This window comes from Diabrotica virgifera, chromosome 3 (assembly GCF_917563875.1).
Source record: "Diabrotica virgifera virgifera chromosome 3, PGI_DIABVI_V3a".
Taxonomy (NCBI): domain Eukaryota; kingdom Metazoa; phylum Arthropoda; class Insecta; order Coleoptera; family Chrysomelidae; genus Diabrotica; species Diabrotica virgifera.
Window position 1 is genome coordinate 115050632 of NC_065445.1, and position 14078 is coordinate 115064709.

General features: G+C 34.4%; 1 protein-coding gene across 1 annotated transcript in view; it reads left to right on the forward strand.

Moving 5' to 3' along the window:
- Positions 1-571: 571 nt before the first annotated feature.
- LOC114336242 (inactive rhomboid protein 1) overlaps positions 572-14078 on the forward strand; it is a 192408-nt gene continuing 178901 nt past the window's right edge. The window contains exon 1 of the mRNA XM_050647524.1: positions 572-639. Within this exon, the coding sequence (XP_050503481.1) occupies positions 572-639 (68 nt within the window). The remainder of the gene's footprint in view (positions 640-14078) is intronic.

Genomic DNA, 14078 nt, shown 5'->3' on the forward strand with positions numbered 1-14078 from the left:
ATTTCTGCAAAAAAATTTGAGTCACCTCTCAACGTCCAAATGTACTAATATTTTTACAGATGCGCCCTGGTCTATTAAGGGAATTTGGAATCAGAACCAGAATGCCTGCTACTGCTCCACTGTTAACGAGGGAACATCGTATGTCACGTTTAAATTTTGCACCAGGACATGTCGATTGAGGCATTAACGACTGGGCTAATATTATTTTTATTGATGAGCCAAGATTTGCACTTTGTGGATCCGACAGTGCAAAGTGTCGGATCTACAAAGTGCAAATCTTGACTCATCAGTAAAAAAATATTAGTCCAGTCGTTAATATCCCAATCGACATGTTCTTTTTTCTGTTTCAAAAATTATGCGATACTTGTTGTGATGAGTATAATACATGTTACGCTCAAACTCCGAATTCGGACAATGTCCGAAATTTTTACTCACTTCGCGATGTGGACAACGTGAATTACCCGCGTCGCGAAATGAGCATTTTATTCGGACATTGGCCGAAGCGAAATACCCAGAACGCGTTGTGTTCCATAATACCATATATAATAATACCATAATAATAATACCATATATGGGTCTTATGGGTAACCATAATACCCATAACCCGACGTGGGTAATTCACGTTGTCCACATCGCAAAGTGAGTAAAAATTTCGGACATTGCCCGAATTCGGAGTTTGAGTGTAACATATATACACAAATTCTTGCCAAAGAGCTAACAATTTTGGATTATACTTATGTGGCTTTTGGTATCTGTTCGATGGTAACCTCTTGATGTCGAATGGTACACCCGTTGACTTCTCGCCAGGGCTAGATGGTCTGCCTCAGGTCACTGCAGCTCTAGTTTGTTGGTTGGTGGTGTGGTGTAGGTGTAAGCTGTTGTAGTCTAGATGCATTATATGGTCCTCGAGCTTGTATCGCCGGCGATTGAGAATGCTTGAGGCTCCCGAAGGGAGAAAGGTTGATTTATTTCCCAAAAACTAGAACACAAGCTGTGTATTAGATTGGCGTCGAGAAGAAAAAGTCCCTTGCCATTATTCCAAAAGTAGTCAAAAAACTAGCAAATGACAAGAGGCAAATTAAATGGAATTAGTTAACAATAATTAGTAGTTAAATTATTTATGATTTACTAATAAAGGCCAACAACTTTGTTTAGGGAATGTTAAGGATATACCCTGAATCACCACTTGTTTTGTTGATTGAAATGTATTGCTGAAAATAATAATTTAAGTGCAGAAAGTACATGATACATAAATAAAGTATATGATAGTTAGCAAACAAAAATGACGGTACAAAAGTCGGAGATACCGTACTGAACACAGTAGAGAAACTCGTGTATTTGGGCAGTAATAGCAATAAGAGCTGGGATCCAACCGAAGAAATTAAAAGCCGAATAGAACCCAAACTATCTTTTTCAAAATGAAAAACACACGTTACAATTGTACGAAAAATCGACTACATCATTATTCAGAGCTACCGTCAATAAAGTCACTATAGCGAATATGGTAGTTAACATAATATATGGTAGCTAACATGATAACGATCGATAACCGTCATGGAAGTACAAAATGAAGAAAACAGTATAAATTAAGTTATCTCTATGTATATATTTTTGCGCAATATATCATTTCTACCAAAATTTCATTCCACTTTCACTTAACATTGACCTTGAGTGACTACTTTGTTGACTTCTTTTTTTTTATTTTGCGTCATATAGATTGCCCTACTGTCTCTAATGGTAGGAGAGCCCAAGCGGGGATTTTTGCAGTTACTCGAGCGCGTCAGATTATCACATGGGGAGAAACCTTGTACCCTGAAAATGGACCTCTACCATAAGTCGGCGCACACAGTGGAGGCGGTTTCCGCTAGCGGGCAACGCTAGCGGGACCCGCTTTTAAACGTTTTCAAAAAGAATGCACGTCTTTAAATGTACACGAACATAGTCAAAGCAGGTCCGCGCGGTCCAACCGCCTCAACCCGCCTGACCGCTTTTGCTAGAATGAGAATTTAGTTTTTTCCGCGCGGTTTTAATGTTTACTGCAATGATAATTTAGTTTATTCGCTCTTTTATAATAAGAATAGTTCTCCATGGATTAATTATATAAATAATTGTACATTATAATAAACAAAAGTAATAAAGTCAATCTTATTGAAACCGTAATTTTGTGTGACTTAGATATTTCTAAAACCATTCCAGTATTAACTATTAACTAAATCAGTACTTGAAAAATAAATTTACAACAAAACTACTTACCTCAATGTTATAACAAGACTTTCTTCCGGAAGGATAGCCTGCTTATGTAAATTACACCAGTTTTTAATTAAACGATACTCTTTCTTCTTCTTAAAGTGCCTATCCGTTCCAGATATTGGCGATCATCATGGCTATCTTGACTTTGTCTACCGCAGCGCGGAACAGTTCAGTGGTAGTGGTATTATACCACTTTTGTAAATTTTGAAGCCAGGAAATGCGTCTTCTTCCCGGTCCTCTTTTACCATTTACATACCTTCCCTTGGAGAATCAGTTGGAGAAGGCCGTAACGTTCTTGATTGCTCATTACATGTCCTAGATATTCTAATTTTTTTGTTTTGATGGTTATGAGAAATTCACATTCTTTCCCCATTCTACGCAGGAATTCCACGTTAGTAATTCGGTCAACGAAGGATATACGTAAGATGCTCCTATAACACCACATTTCGAAAGCTTCGAGCCGATTCATAGATGTAACGGTTAGTGTCCAAGCTTCCATTCCGTAGAGCAGAACTGTGAATATATAGCATTTCAACAGACGGTATTTTGTTTTTAATGATATGTCTCGACTGTTGAAAATGGGTCTCATTCTAAAGTATGCTGCTTTCGCTTTTATTATTCGCTGTTTAATTTCTGAGTAGTCCCATTCGCTATTTAAATTCGTACCCAGATATGTATATTCTCAACTCTTTCGATATTCTGTTGGTTGACTGTAAGTTGAGCGTTTAATATTGTTTTTAACGATACTCCACTTTCTCCAAAATATATTTAAAAGTCTCTCGAGTCATTCTCATATACTGGAAGAATCGTTCATTATCTTTTAATTTTTGAAATATATGATGATATTCTCCATATGGTAGGGGAGCCCAAGCGGGGATTTTTGCAGTTACTCGAGCGCGTCAGATTAGCATATGGGGAGAAACCTGGTACCCTGTAGATGTACCTCTACCATATATTGGCTCTTAACACAGGGGAGTTCGTTAAGGGGGGCCCGAAAAACAAAATCTATCCTTAGAAAAACTCGAAATTGTCAGATTAAGATAAGGTAAGTTGAGTACATGCAAAAGAGTGTATATTTCAAAAATTTGATGATTTGAGCCGGGCGTAAGGAAATGGGTGAGTTTCAAAGTTTCACAAGAAAAAAGCTAATATTTCGCGAAATGAATGACAGATCGAAAAACTAAAAAATATGTGCTCAATATTTTTTAAAAATCTATCAAATAATACCAAACAAGACTTCCCACGGAGAGAGGTGGGGGGTAAATTTAATATTTTAAATACGAATCCCGAGATATTTCGCGAAATGAACATCAGATCGAAAAACTGTAAAATACACTTATTCAATATTTTTGAAAAATCTATCGAATGGCACCAAACACGACCCCCGACGGAGGTGGGGTGGGGGGTTACTTTAAAATCTTAAATGGGAGCCCCCATTTTTTATTGCAGATTTGGATTCCTTGCATAAAAATAAGTAACTTTTATTCGAGACATTTTTTCGAATTATGGATAGATGGCGCTATAATCTAAAAAAACGATTGTTGGAAATGAAAAATTCAATTAAAAATGGAAAGTCCCAACTAAAATGGAAAACTTTTTTTGGTTGTAGAACCTACTCTTCACAATCCAATAGATCCCATAACGCTCGGGTAACTGCACATTTAGCATACTTTGCTCCCCTACCATAAAGAAGTACATAAAAATTAAACATGTATTGTTTATTTTACTTATAGGTATAGTATAGTTTTTATTTTTTTTTTCTCTTATATTGACCATGTTCTTCATTTACTTTTTATTTTTTAATTGTTTGTTATTTAGAGTAAAAACATCTCCTAATAATTTAAGGAAGACAAATTTCCCTAACCAAGCTTTTTATGCGATCCCTTCCCGATGGTTGTTCCCACGTCCCTTTTTTCGCTCGAATTCTCTGGTAAATTTTATTCAAAGTCCGTGACAGTATATTGACGTAGATGGAAACGAAGAAGTTTGACCCCTTTAATCCCACTCCAGGCTACGGTGTTGGCCTACGAACCCTGCGAATTAAATCCCAAGACCCGTATCATTTGACGGACACTTCGCCGTGCTCGCGTTTCCGGTCTCCGGAATATATTGCTTCCGCTCGAATATTTGTTTCGATTTCTGCGGTTCTGTTTATTGATATCTTATTTCTATTATGGTAGGGGAGCAAAGTATGCTAAATGTGCAGTCACTCGAGCGCTTTGGGGACCTATTGGGTTGTGAAGAGTAGGTCCTAAAACCGAAAAAAGTTCAGTAAAGTTTTCCATTTTAGTCGGGACTTTCCATTTTTAATTTACTTTTTTATTTCCAGCAATGTTTTTTTAGATTATAGCGCTATCTATCCATAATTCGAAAAAATGTCTCGAATAAAAGTTATTTATTTTTACGTAAGTAATCCAAATCTGCAAAAAAATTGGGGCTCCCATTTAATATTTTAAAGTAACCCGTGGGGTCGTGCTTGGTGCCATTCGATAGATTTTTCAAAAATATTGAATAAGTGTATTTTTCAGTTTTTCGATCTGATGTTCATTTCAAAAATTATCGCGGGATTCGTATTTAGAATTTTAAATTTACCCCCACCCCTCTTCGTGAGAAGTCGTGTTTGGTATCATTCGATAGATTTTTGAAAAATATTGAGCACGTATTTTTTAGTTTTTCGATCTGTCATTCATTTCGCGAAATATTCGCTTTTTTCTTGTGAAACTTCTCTTGTCAGATTTTTGAAATATACACTGTTTTGCATGTATGTACTTAACTTACCTTATCTTAATCTAATGATTTCGAGTTTTTCCAAGGATATATTTTTTTTTGGCCCCCCCTTAACGAACTCCCCTACATTAAGAGCCAATATGTGGTAGAGGTACATTTTTAGGGTACAAGGTTTCTCCCCATGTAACAATCTAACGCGCTCGAGTTACTACAAAAATCCCCGCTTGTGCTCCCCTACCATTATTCTGATGGTAAAATGATGAAAAATTAAATATTAAGAATGAAAATATCAAAATTTGTGCTATTTTGATGTTGTATTTAGTTGTATTCCATATTTAGTATTAAAATTGTTGATCAAAGGTATATAGTCCAGAAAGCCACTGCGCATCCGCTAGGAAAAATATTCTAATTCGAATATTTTGCATAATCTTACTCAAAAAGGACCCCTTTTAACAAATTTGCATGTTGCCAGGACCAAAAGTTGGTCAAAAATTTTTTAAACGTTTTTTTTTGTTTTTTTCCTAAAATTATTTTTTTTTGCATGGAACAAATTTTTTTTAGGTTTTTTGGATTATTCCAAACAGAAAAGGTCTTAATGACTTTTCTCTAAAGTTGATAGTTTTTGACATATAAGCGAGTAAAAATTAAAAAATTGCGAAATCGGCCATTTTTAACCCTCAAAAACTATGTGAAAAATTGAAAATTTGAATGTTGCCAAAGTAGGTAGATATTCTTTAAACATCGATTGATGAAATCCCGAAGAGTTTTTTGCAATACAATATCAAAAACCTCTTTGTTTTTTAATTGCCAATCAAGCGTGCGCGACACTATTTTCCACCGTTGCATGTGTATACAGTATGGTGCAAATGAAAGGAATAAATTCGTTATTTCGGAAACCGGTGACTTTAAGGAAAAATCCCAAAACAGGTCGGTTTTTATTTTTAAGTTATGATATTGTGGCATATATAGTATACTAGTGACGTCATCCATCTGGGCGTGATGACGTAATTGATGATTTTTTTAAATGAGAATACGGGTCGTGTGCTGGCTCATTTCAAAGGTTCTTCAATTCTCTATTCAGTAATATAAACATGTACATAATTATTTATACAGGGTGTTCAAAAAATTTTTATTAAATTAAATCATTTGGCAAATTGACAAAAAATTCAATTATTTGACACCCTGTATAAATAATTATGTAAATGTTTATACTACTGAATAGAGAATTGAAGAACCTTTGAAATGAGCTAGCACACGATCCCTATTCTCATTTTAAAAAAATATCGATTACGTCATCACGCCCAGATGGATGACGTCATTAGTATACCATATATTATGTCACAATATCATAACTTCAAAATAAAAATCGACATGTTTCGGGATTTTTCCTTAAAGTCGCCGGTTTACGAAATAACGAATTTTTTCCTTTCATTTGCACTATACTGCATACACATGCAACGGTGGAAAATAGTGTCGCGCACGCTTGATTAGCAATTAAAAACAAAGGAGTTTTGAATATTGTATTGCAAAAAACTCTGCGGCATTTAATCAATCGATGTTTAAAGAATATCTATCTACTTTGGCAACATTCAAATTTTCAGTTTTTCACATAATTTTTGAGGGTTAAAAATGCCCGATTTCGTAATTTTTCAATTTTTAATCGCTTATATGTCAAAAACTATCAACTTTAGAGAAAAGTCACTAAAGACTTTTTCTGTTTGTAATGATCCAAAAAACCTAAAAAAAAATTGTTACACGCAAAAAAAAAATTTAGGAAAAAAACAAAAAAAGAAACGTTTAAAAAATTTTTGACCAACTTTTGTTCCTGGCAACGTGCGAATTTGTTAAAAGGGGTCCTTTTTGAGTAAGATTATGCAAAAAATCCGAATTAGAATATTTTTCCTAGCGGATGCGCAGTGGCTTTCTGGACTAATAAAGATATGTTTGTAAGTGAATAACAGAGCTAGGAAATAAGTAGATAATATACAGGGTGTAACGAAAAAAAAAGGTGGATCATAATATAAATCACATATTTTGGGACCAAAAATAGTTTAATTAAACCTAACTTTTACCTTAGTACAAGTGTGCACATAAAAAAAGTTACAACCCTTTGAAGTTACAAATTGAAAATCGATTCTTTCAATATTAAGAGATTTTATATTGAAAATGAACATGTGGCTTTCTTATGGCAGGAACATCTTAAAAAAAAAATAATAGTGAAATTTGTGCGCCCAATAAAAATTTTATGGGAATTTTTTCCCTTAAACCCCCCATATATTTCTGTACGTTCCAATTAAATTATTATTGTAGCACCATCAGTTAAACATAATGGTAGGGGAGCCCAAGCTGGGATTTTTGCAGTTACTCGAGCGCGCCAGATTATCACATGGGGAGAAATCTTGTACCTTGTAAATGTACCTCTACTATATTGGCTCTTAATACAGGGGGTTCGTTAAGAGGGGTCCGAAAAAAATCTATCCTTCGCGAAATGAACGTCAGATCGAAAAACTAAAAATTACGTGTCCAATATTTTTCAAAAATCTATCAAATGATACCGAAAACGACCCCCACGGAGAGGGGTGGGGGATAAATTTAAAATTTTAAATACGAACCCCGCAATATTTCGCGAAATGAACATCAGATCGAAAAACTGCAAAATACACGTAATCAATATTTTTGAAAAATTTATCGAATGGCACCAAATACGACCCCCACGGAGGTGGGGTGGGGAGTTACTTTAAAATCTTAAATAGGAGCCCCCAATTTTTATTGCAGATTTGGATTCTTTGCATAAAAATAACCAACTTCTATTTGAGACATTTTTTCGAATTATAGATAGATGGCGCTATAATCGGAAAACACGATTGTCGGAAATGGAAAATTAAATTAATAAATGGAAAGTCCTCCACTTTATGGAAAACTTAACTCAACTTTTTTGGTTTAAGGACCTAATCTTCACAACCCAATAGGTCCCCATAACGTTCGAGTATTTGCAAATTTAGCATACTATCTTCCCCTACTATAATGTTTTTAAAAGTTTTGCTTCTAAATAATTTTTTACAGTACAGTTTTTATCTAGATATTTTGAACATTATTTGTAAAATCCACCACATATTTTTAAATCATTACGTAAAATTATACCTGATTATGAAACCTGGTAATAATTTGAAAATATATTTTATAATTTTCATTTTGTTGTGTACTCAGACAGTTTGAAACATATTAAAAAGAAGCCATATCTCAATAAAAACTGGTTACACAAATATTTGGGGGGGAGGGGGGTTGAAGGGACCAAACCACCATAATTTTTTATGGGTAAAATGCATCTAGGTCTGGATCCCGCGTATGAAAAAAAAGTTGATTATTAGCAAGCTGAAAATTTGTTAATAGCTTAAGGGTGCCTAGTCGGATAAACTTTGATATATGGGAACACTGGAACAGGGGCAGTTTTAATTGTGGCACAGGTTACAAATTTGGAACGGTCAGACCACGAAAACGGCACATTTATTTTGTCCGGTAGAACAGACTTTTAAACTCTCCGAACAGAGATTAAACTCCCATGCAAAAATCGGACTGCTATTTATCACCTGTCCTAATTCCTGTCATTTGACATATTCTACATGTTCCACTCATTAAAACGCCCATTTGGTGATAAATAGCAGTCTGATTTTTGCATGAGAGTTTAATCTCTGTTCGGAGAGTTTAAGTCTGTTCTGTCGGACAAAATACATGTGCCGTTTTCGTGGTCTGACCGTTCCAAATTTTTAACCTGTTCCACAATTAAAACTTCCCCTGTTCCAGTGTTCCCAGATATCAAAGTTTGTCCGACTAGACACCCTTAAGCTATTAACAAATTTTCAGCTTGCTATTAATCAACTTTTTTTTCATACGCGGGATCCAGACCTAATCGTTTTCCCGTTTTTTAAGTTTGAATAGGTACTTAGATTTAAGTACTCGTACTAGCCGAAAAAAATATACATTTAATCACCCATAACTCACTTTTAATTAATTCTAAAAGGTTTTTCAAGTAAGGAATCTATTCGATTTTTTATTATCTTCAATTTGGGTAATTATAACTTATGTGTTTAAACTTATATGTTTTGGAATTATTTATGAAAAACCGCTTTAAAACATGCATTTTTTTACGAAAAATTCAAATCTTTGATCTTTAATAACTCAAAGAGTGTTGATTTATTTTAATAACTTGATATAACAAATTTTGCTTAGAATTTGTCCCTCTATCTATTTATAATTTTATTATTTTTAATAAAATAATTTTCACCCCTGCGAAGGGGTGGCATCCACCCCCGGGGGAAAACGCAAGGCACCATGTCACTTTTATTTCTTAAGGTATCCTCTATTCACCAATTTTCATTCACATCGATGGAGGTTTTCATGCAAATCGATAGGAGCAAACCTTCAATGAATGCACTATAGTCGGAGAGATAGAAGCTGATTTTGTACGTGATAAGTAATATGGAAAAACTATACGGGGATATGTTGAATTAGTTGTGTACATGATTTTCACCAACGGCCGGAAACCAGAGTTGGGGCCGAGGGTAGTAATAAGTGGTCAAAGTCGCGGATTTTATTATTTTTTTTATGACGCTCATGATCGAGATAGTGCACCAAAATTTGACAATAAGTAGTTCATGACGTAACTAAGTAAAATCTCTAGGGGCGGAACGCTGCGTGGCCTACAAAGGGGTGGGGGTAGGGGTGAATATAAAAAATATAAAGGGTTTGTTGCGACGTCCGTTATTGAGATAGTGGACCAAAATTTGGGAATAAGTAGATCATGACATTACTAAGTAAAATCCCCAGAGCCGGAAACCAGAGTTAAGGATGAGGGTAGTTATAAGGGGTCAAAGTCGCCGTTTTTATTATTTTTTTTTGTGACGCTCATGATCGAGAAAATGCACCAAAATTTGGGAATAAGTAGGTCATGACGTAACTAAGTAAAATCTCCAGGGGTGGCACGCTGCGTGGTCGACAAAGGGGTGGGGCAGGGATGAATACAAAAAATATAAGGGGTTTTTTTGCGACGTTCGTGATTGAGAGAGTGCACCAAAATTTGGGAATAAGTAGACCATGACATAACTAAGTAAAATCCTCAGAGCCGGTAACCAGAGTTGGGCATGAGGGTAGTTATAAGGGGTTAAAATCGCCGTTTTTATTATTTTTTTTTGTTGCGCTCATGATCGAGATAGTGCACCAAAATTTGGTAATAAGTAGGTCATTATGTAACTAAGTACAATCTCCAGGGGTGGAACGCTGCTTGGCTGATAAAGGGGTGGGGATAGGTGTGAATATAAAAAATATAAGGGGTTTTTTGCGACGTGCTAGATTGAGATAGTGCACCAAAATTTGGGAATAAGTAGACCATGACTTAGCTAAGTAAAATCCCCAGAGCGGGAAACCAGAGTTGGGGATGAGGGTAGTTTTAAAGGGTCAAAGTCACAGTGTGTATCATTTTTCTTGTGACCCGGCACAACATTTGTCCCCCACGCAGCGTTCCGCCCCTGTAGATTTTACTTAGTAATGTCATGATCTACTTATTCCCAAATTTTGGTTCACTATCTCGATCACGAACGGCAAAAAAACCCCCATATATTTTTATACTCACCCCTGCCTACCACCCCTTTGTACCCCAAGCAGCTTTCCGCCCCTGAAGATTTTACTTAGTTACGTCATAATCTACTTACTCCCAAATTTTGGTGCACTATCTTCATCATGAGCGCCACAAAAAAAATAATAAAAACCTCGACTTTTACCCCTTATAACTACCCTCGTCCGCCACTCTGGTTTCCGCCTCTGGGGATATTACTTAGTTATGTCATGGTCTACTTATTCCCAAATTTTGGTGCACTATTTCAATCACTAACATCGCAAAAAACCCCTTACATATTTTTATATTCACCCCTGCCGCACCCCTTTGTCGGCCACGCAGCGTTCCACTCCTGGAGATTTTACTTAGTTACGTCATGACCTACTTATTCCCAAATTTTGGCGCGCTATCTCGATCATGAGCGTCACAAAAAAAATAATAAAAAACGGAACTTTCACCCCTTATAACTACCTTCCTTCCCCACTCTGGTTTCCGGCTCTGGAGATTTTAATTATTTATGTCATGTTCTACTTATACCCAAATTTTGGTGCACTATCTCAATCACGAACGTCGCAAAAAACCCCTTATATTTTTTATATTCACCCCTACCCCTACCCCTTCGTCGGCCACGCAGCGTTGAGCCCCTAAAGATTTTACTTAGGTACGTCATGACCTACTTATTCCCAAATTTTGGTGCACTATCTCGATCATGAGCGTCATAAAAAAATAATAAAATCCGCGACTTTGACCCCTTATAACTACCCTCGGCCCCAACTCTGGTTTCCGGCCGTTGGTGAAAGTCATGTACACAACTAATTCAACATATCCCCGTATAGTTTTTCCATATTACTTATCACGCACAAAATCTGCTCCTAGCTCTTAGACTACTACAGGGTGATTGAATAGTAGGGTAAAGATCAATAGCTCTGCTATAGTAATAGATAGCAATAAAAGTTAATAACAAAAATTTTAGCCACCTTTAAGCTTCACATTACAAAACTAGTTAGAGTGTTACAGGGTGTTCGGTAGCACAGTGGCAGACCAAACTTATGTTTTTTTAAATGGAACGCCGTATATTTTATTTTAAATTCGAAATCCTGTTAACTTCTCCATCACAAAAATATAAAGGTTTGTTATGTTATACAGGGTATTTACAAAGTTATATAACCAATTTTATATGAAAATCGTAACAAGTTCAACTCCCTGTATAAATAAAAATAAGCAAAACAACAATAGTTTATTAATGTCATATTTTTTAACGTATTGTCAAAATTTTCAAGAATGGTCGATATTGCTAATTTTCTTTATATCAAATACAGGGTGAGTCAAAACGCAAGTTCATTATTTTCTCAGTAATTTTAAATGGAACACCCTGTATTTTATATCACTATTGAAAAGTACCATTACCGTACTTTAATTTTTAGATATCATTCATTATGTCTAAATTTCTTAGTTTTCGAGATATTTTCATTTTTCAATGGACCAGTAGCGTGGCCACCCAAATCACCAGAATTTAATAAACTGGACTGATTTTTTTGGTGTTACGTTAATAATGAAGTTTATAAAATACCTCCAACAACAAGGGATGAGATGAAAAATAGAATACAAAGTGTATTTCGATGTGTTAATTTACAAATGCTCCGTAGAGTAAGTAGCTCATTCAATGATCGTTTTTAGGCGTACATAAATGTGTTAGGAGATAATTTTGAACACCTTATGTAATTAAATATTAAAAATATTTTATTAAAAGTAGCTTCTAATTTTTTCAAACATGTTTTTTTGCAAAATGTATTACTGATAAATTATGTTTCGTTCTTTATTTGTTACATTGTTTCATTTACATACAAAACTAGTGTTTAATTGTCTTCACAAAATATTGTATTTTGTGTTTGTGTGTTTTTTTGCAAAATTTATTACTAATTTTCTTTGTTTATGTGGTGCATTTGCATAAAAAGATAGTTTTTAATTGTTTCAAAAATGTTGCATGTAGTGGTTGTGTTTTTGTTTGTAAAATGTATTACTAATAAGTTCTTTTTATTTCTTTATTTGCTACAGTTTTACATTGATTACCGGATTGATAATCGGTAATCTTCAATTGTCAATTCAGTCATGGCTTACTTAAAATTTATATAAATTTAAACACCTAAAATAATTTGCTCTGAAAAATGAAAATATCTCGAAAACTAATAAATTTGGGCATAGGGAATGTTATATAAAAATTAAAGTACGTTAATGTTACTTTTCATTAATGATATAAAATACAGGGTGTTCCATTTAACATTACTGAGAAAATAATGTACTTGCGTTTTGACTTACCCTGTATTTGATATAAAGAAAATTAGCAATATCAATAATTCTTAAAAATTTTGACAATAAATAAAAAAATATGGCATTAATAGACCATTGCTGTTGTGCTTATTTTTATTTATACAGGGAGTTGAACTTGTTACGATTTTCATACAAAGTTGGTTATAACTTTGTAAATACCCTGTATAACATTACAAACCTTTATATTTTTGTGATGGAGAAGTTAACAGGATTTCGAATATAAAATAAAATATAGGGTGTTCTATTTAAAAAAACATAAGTTAGGTCTGCCACTGTGTTATCGAACACCCTGTACATTCTAACTAATTTTGTAATGTGAAGCTCAAAGGTGGCTAAAGTTTTTATTATTAACTTTTATTGCTATCTATTACTATAGCGGAGCTATTGAGCTTTACCCTACTAATCAATCACCCTGTATAAACAAAATGTGGAGAGAAAAAAGATTTTTTAAATTCTATTAAACTCAAAGGTGCGGTACTATTATTCAAAAATGTTAACAATTCACTCAAGGAAGACATAAAATTTCATTAACCCGCATATATAGTAATAACCCGTATATGAAGTGTTCACTTCTGTCGGCACTCCCCAATTCGGATTCCAATTCAAGATAATTGAGTTTTTACACTCAGTAAGTTAACGTTCTTACCACTCTGCCACCGGGGCACTAAGTAATGTTTTGACAGTAAGAAATTATGTATTGTTCCAAATTGGTAACACTGTACAATATTATAGTACATTATTTGAAGGTTTTTACTGTAAATTTTAAAGAACCATTTGGATTGACATGAAATTTGGATACGCATAGCCAACATATCAAAGAAAAAAGTGATATTGTTCTGGTGTGTGCTTTTGCCCTGGGGGTGAGTTTCACCCTTTCTCGAAGCTGAAAAATATACAAAAAAATAGTTGAAAGACTGATTTTATTTCCTCTATTTATTTCCTCTATGAAAAATATACGTTCAAAATAAGTCCAGAATTCGATAAACTGACTAATTCTAAGCAAATTTTATTCTATACAGTTTTTTTACTAAGCCAATACTGTTCGAGTTATTTGCGAGTGAATATGTTCATTTTTCAACAGAACAAATACGTTTTTAGACAATTTTTTGCAAATAATTCAAAAAGTAAGAATTTTATCGAAATAACCATTCTTAGCTTGTAAAAA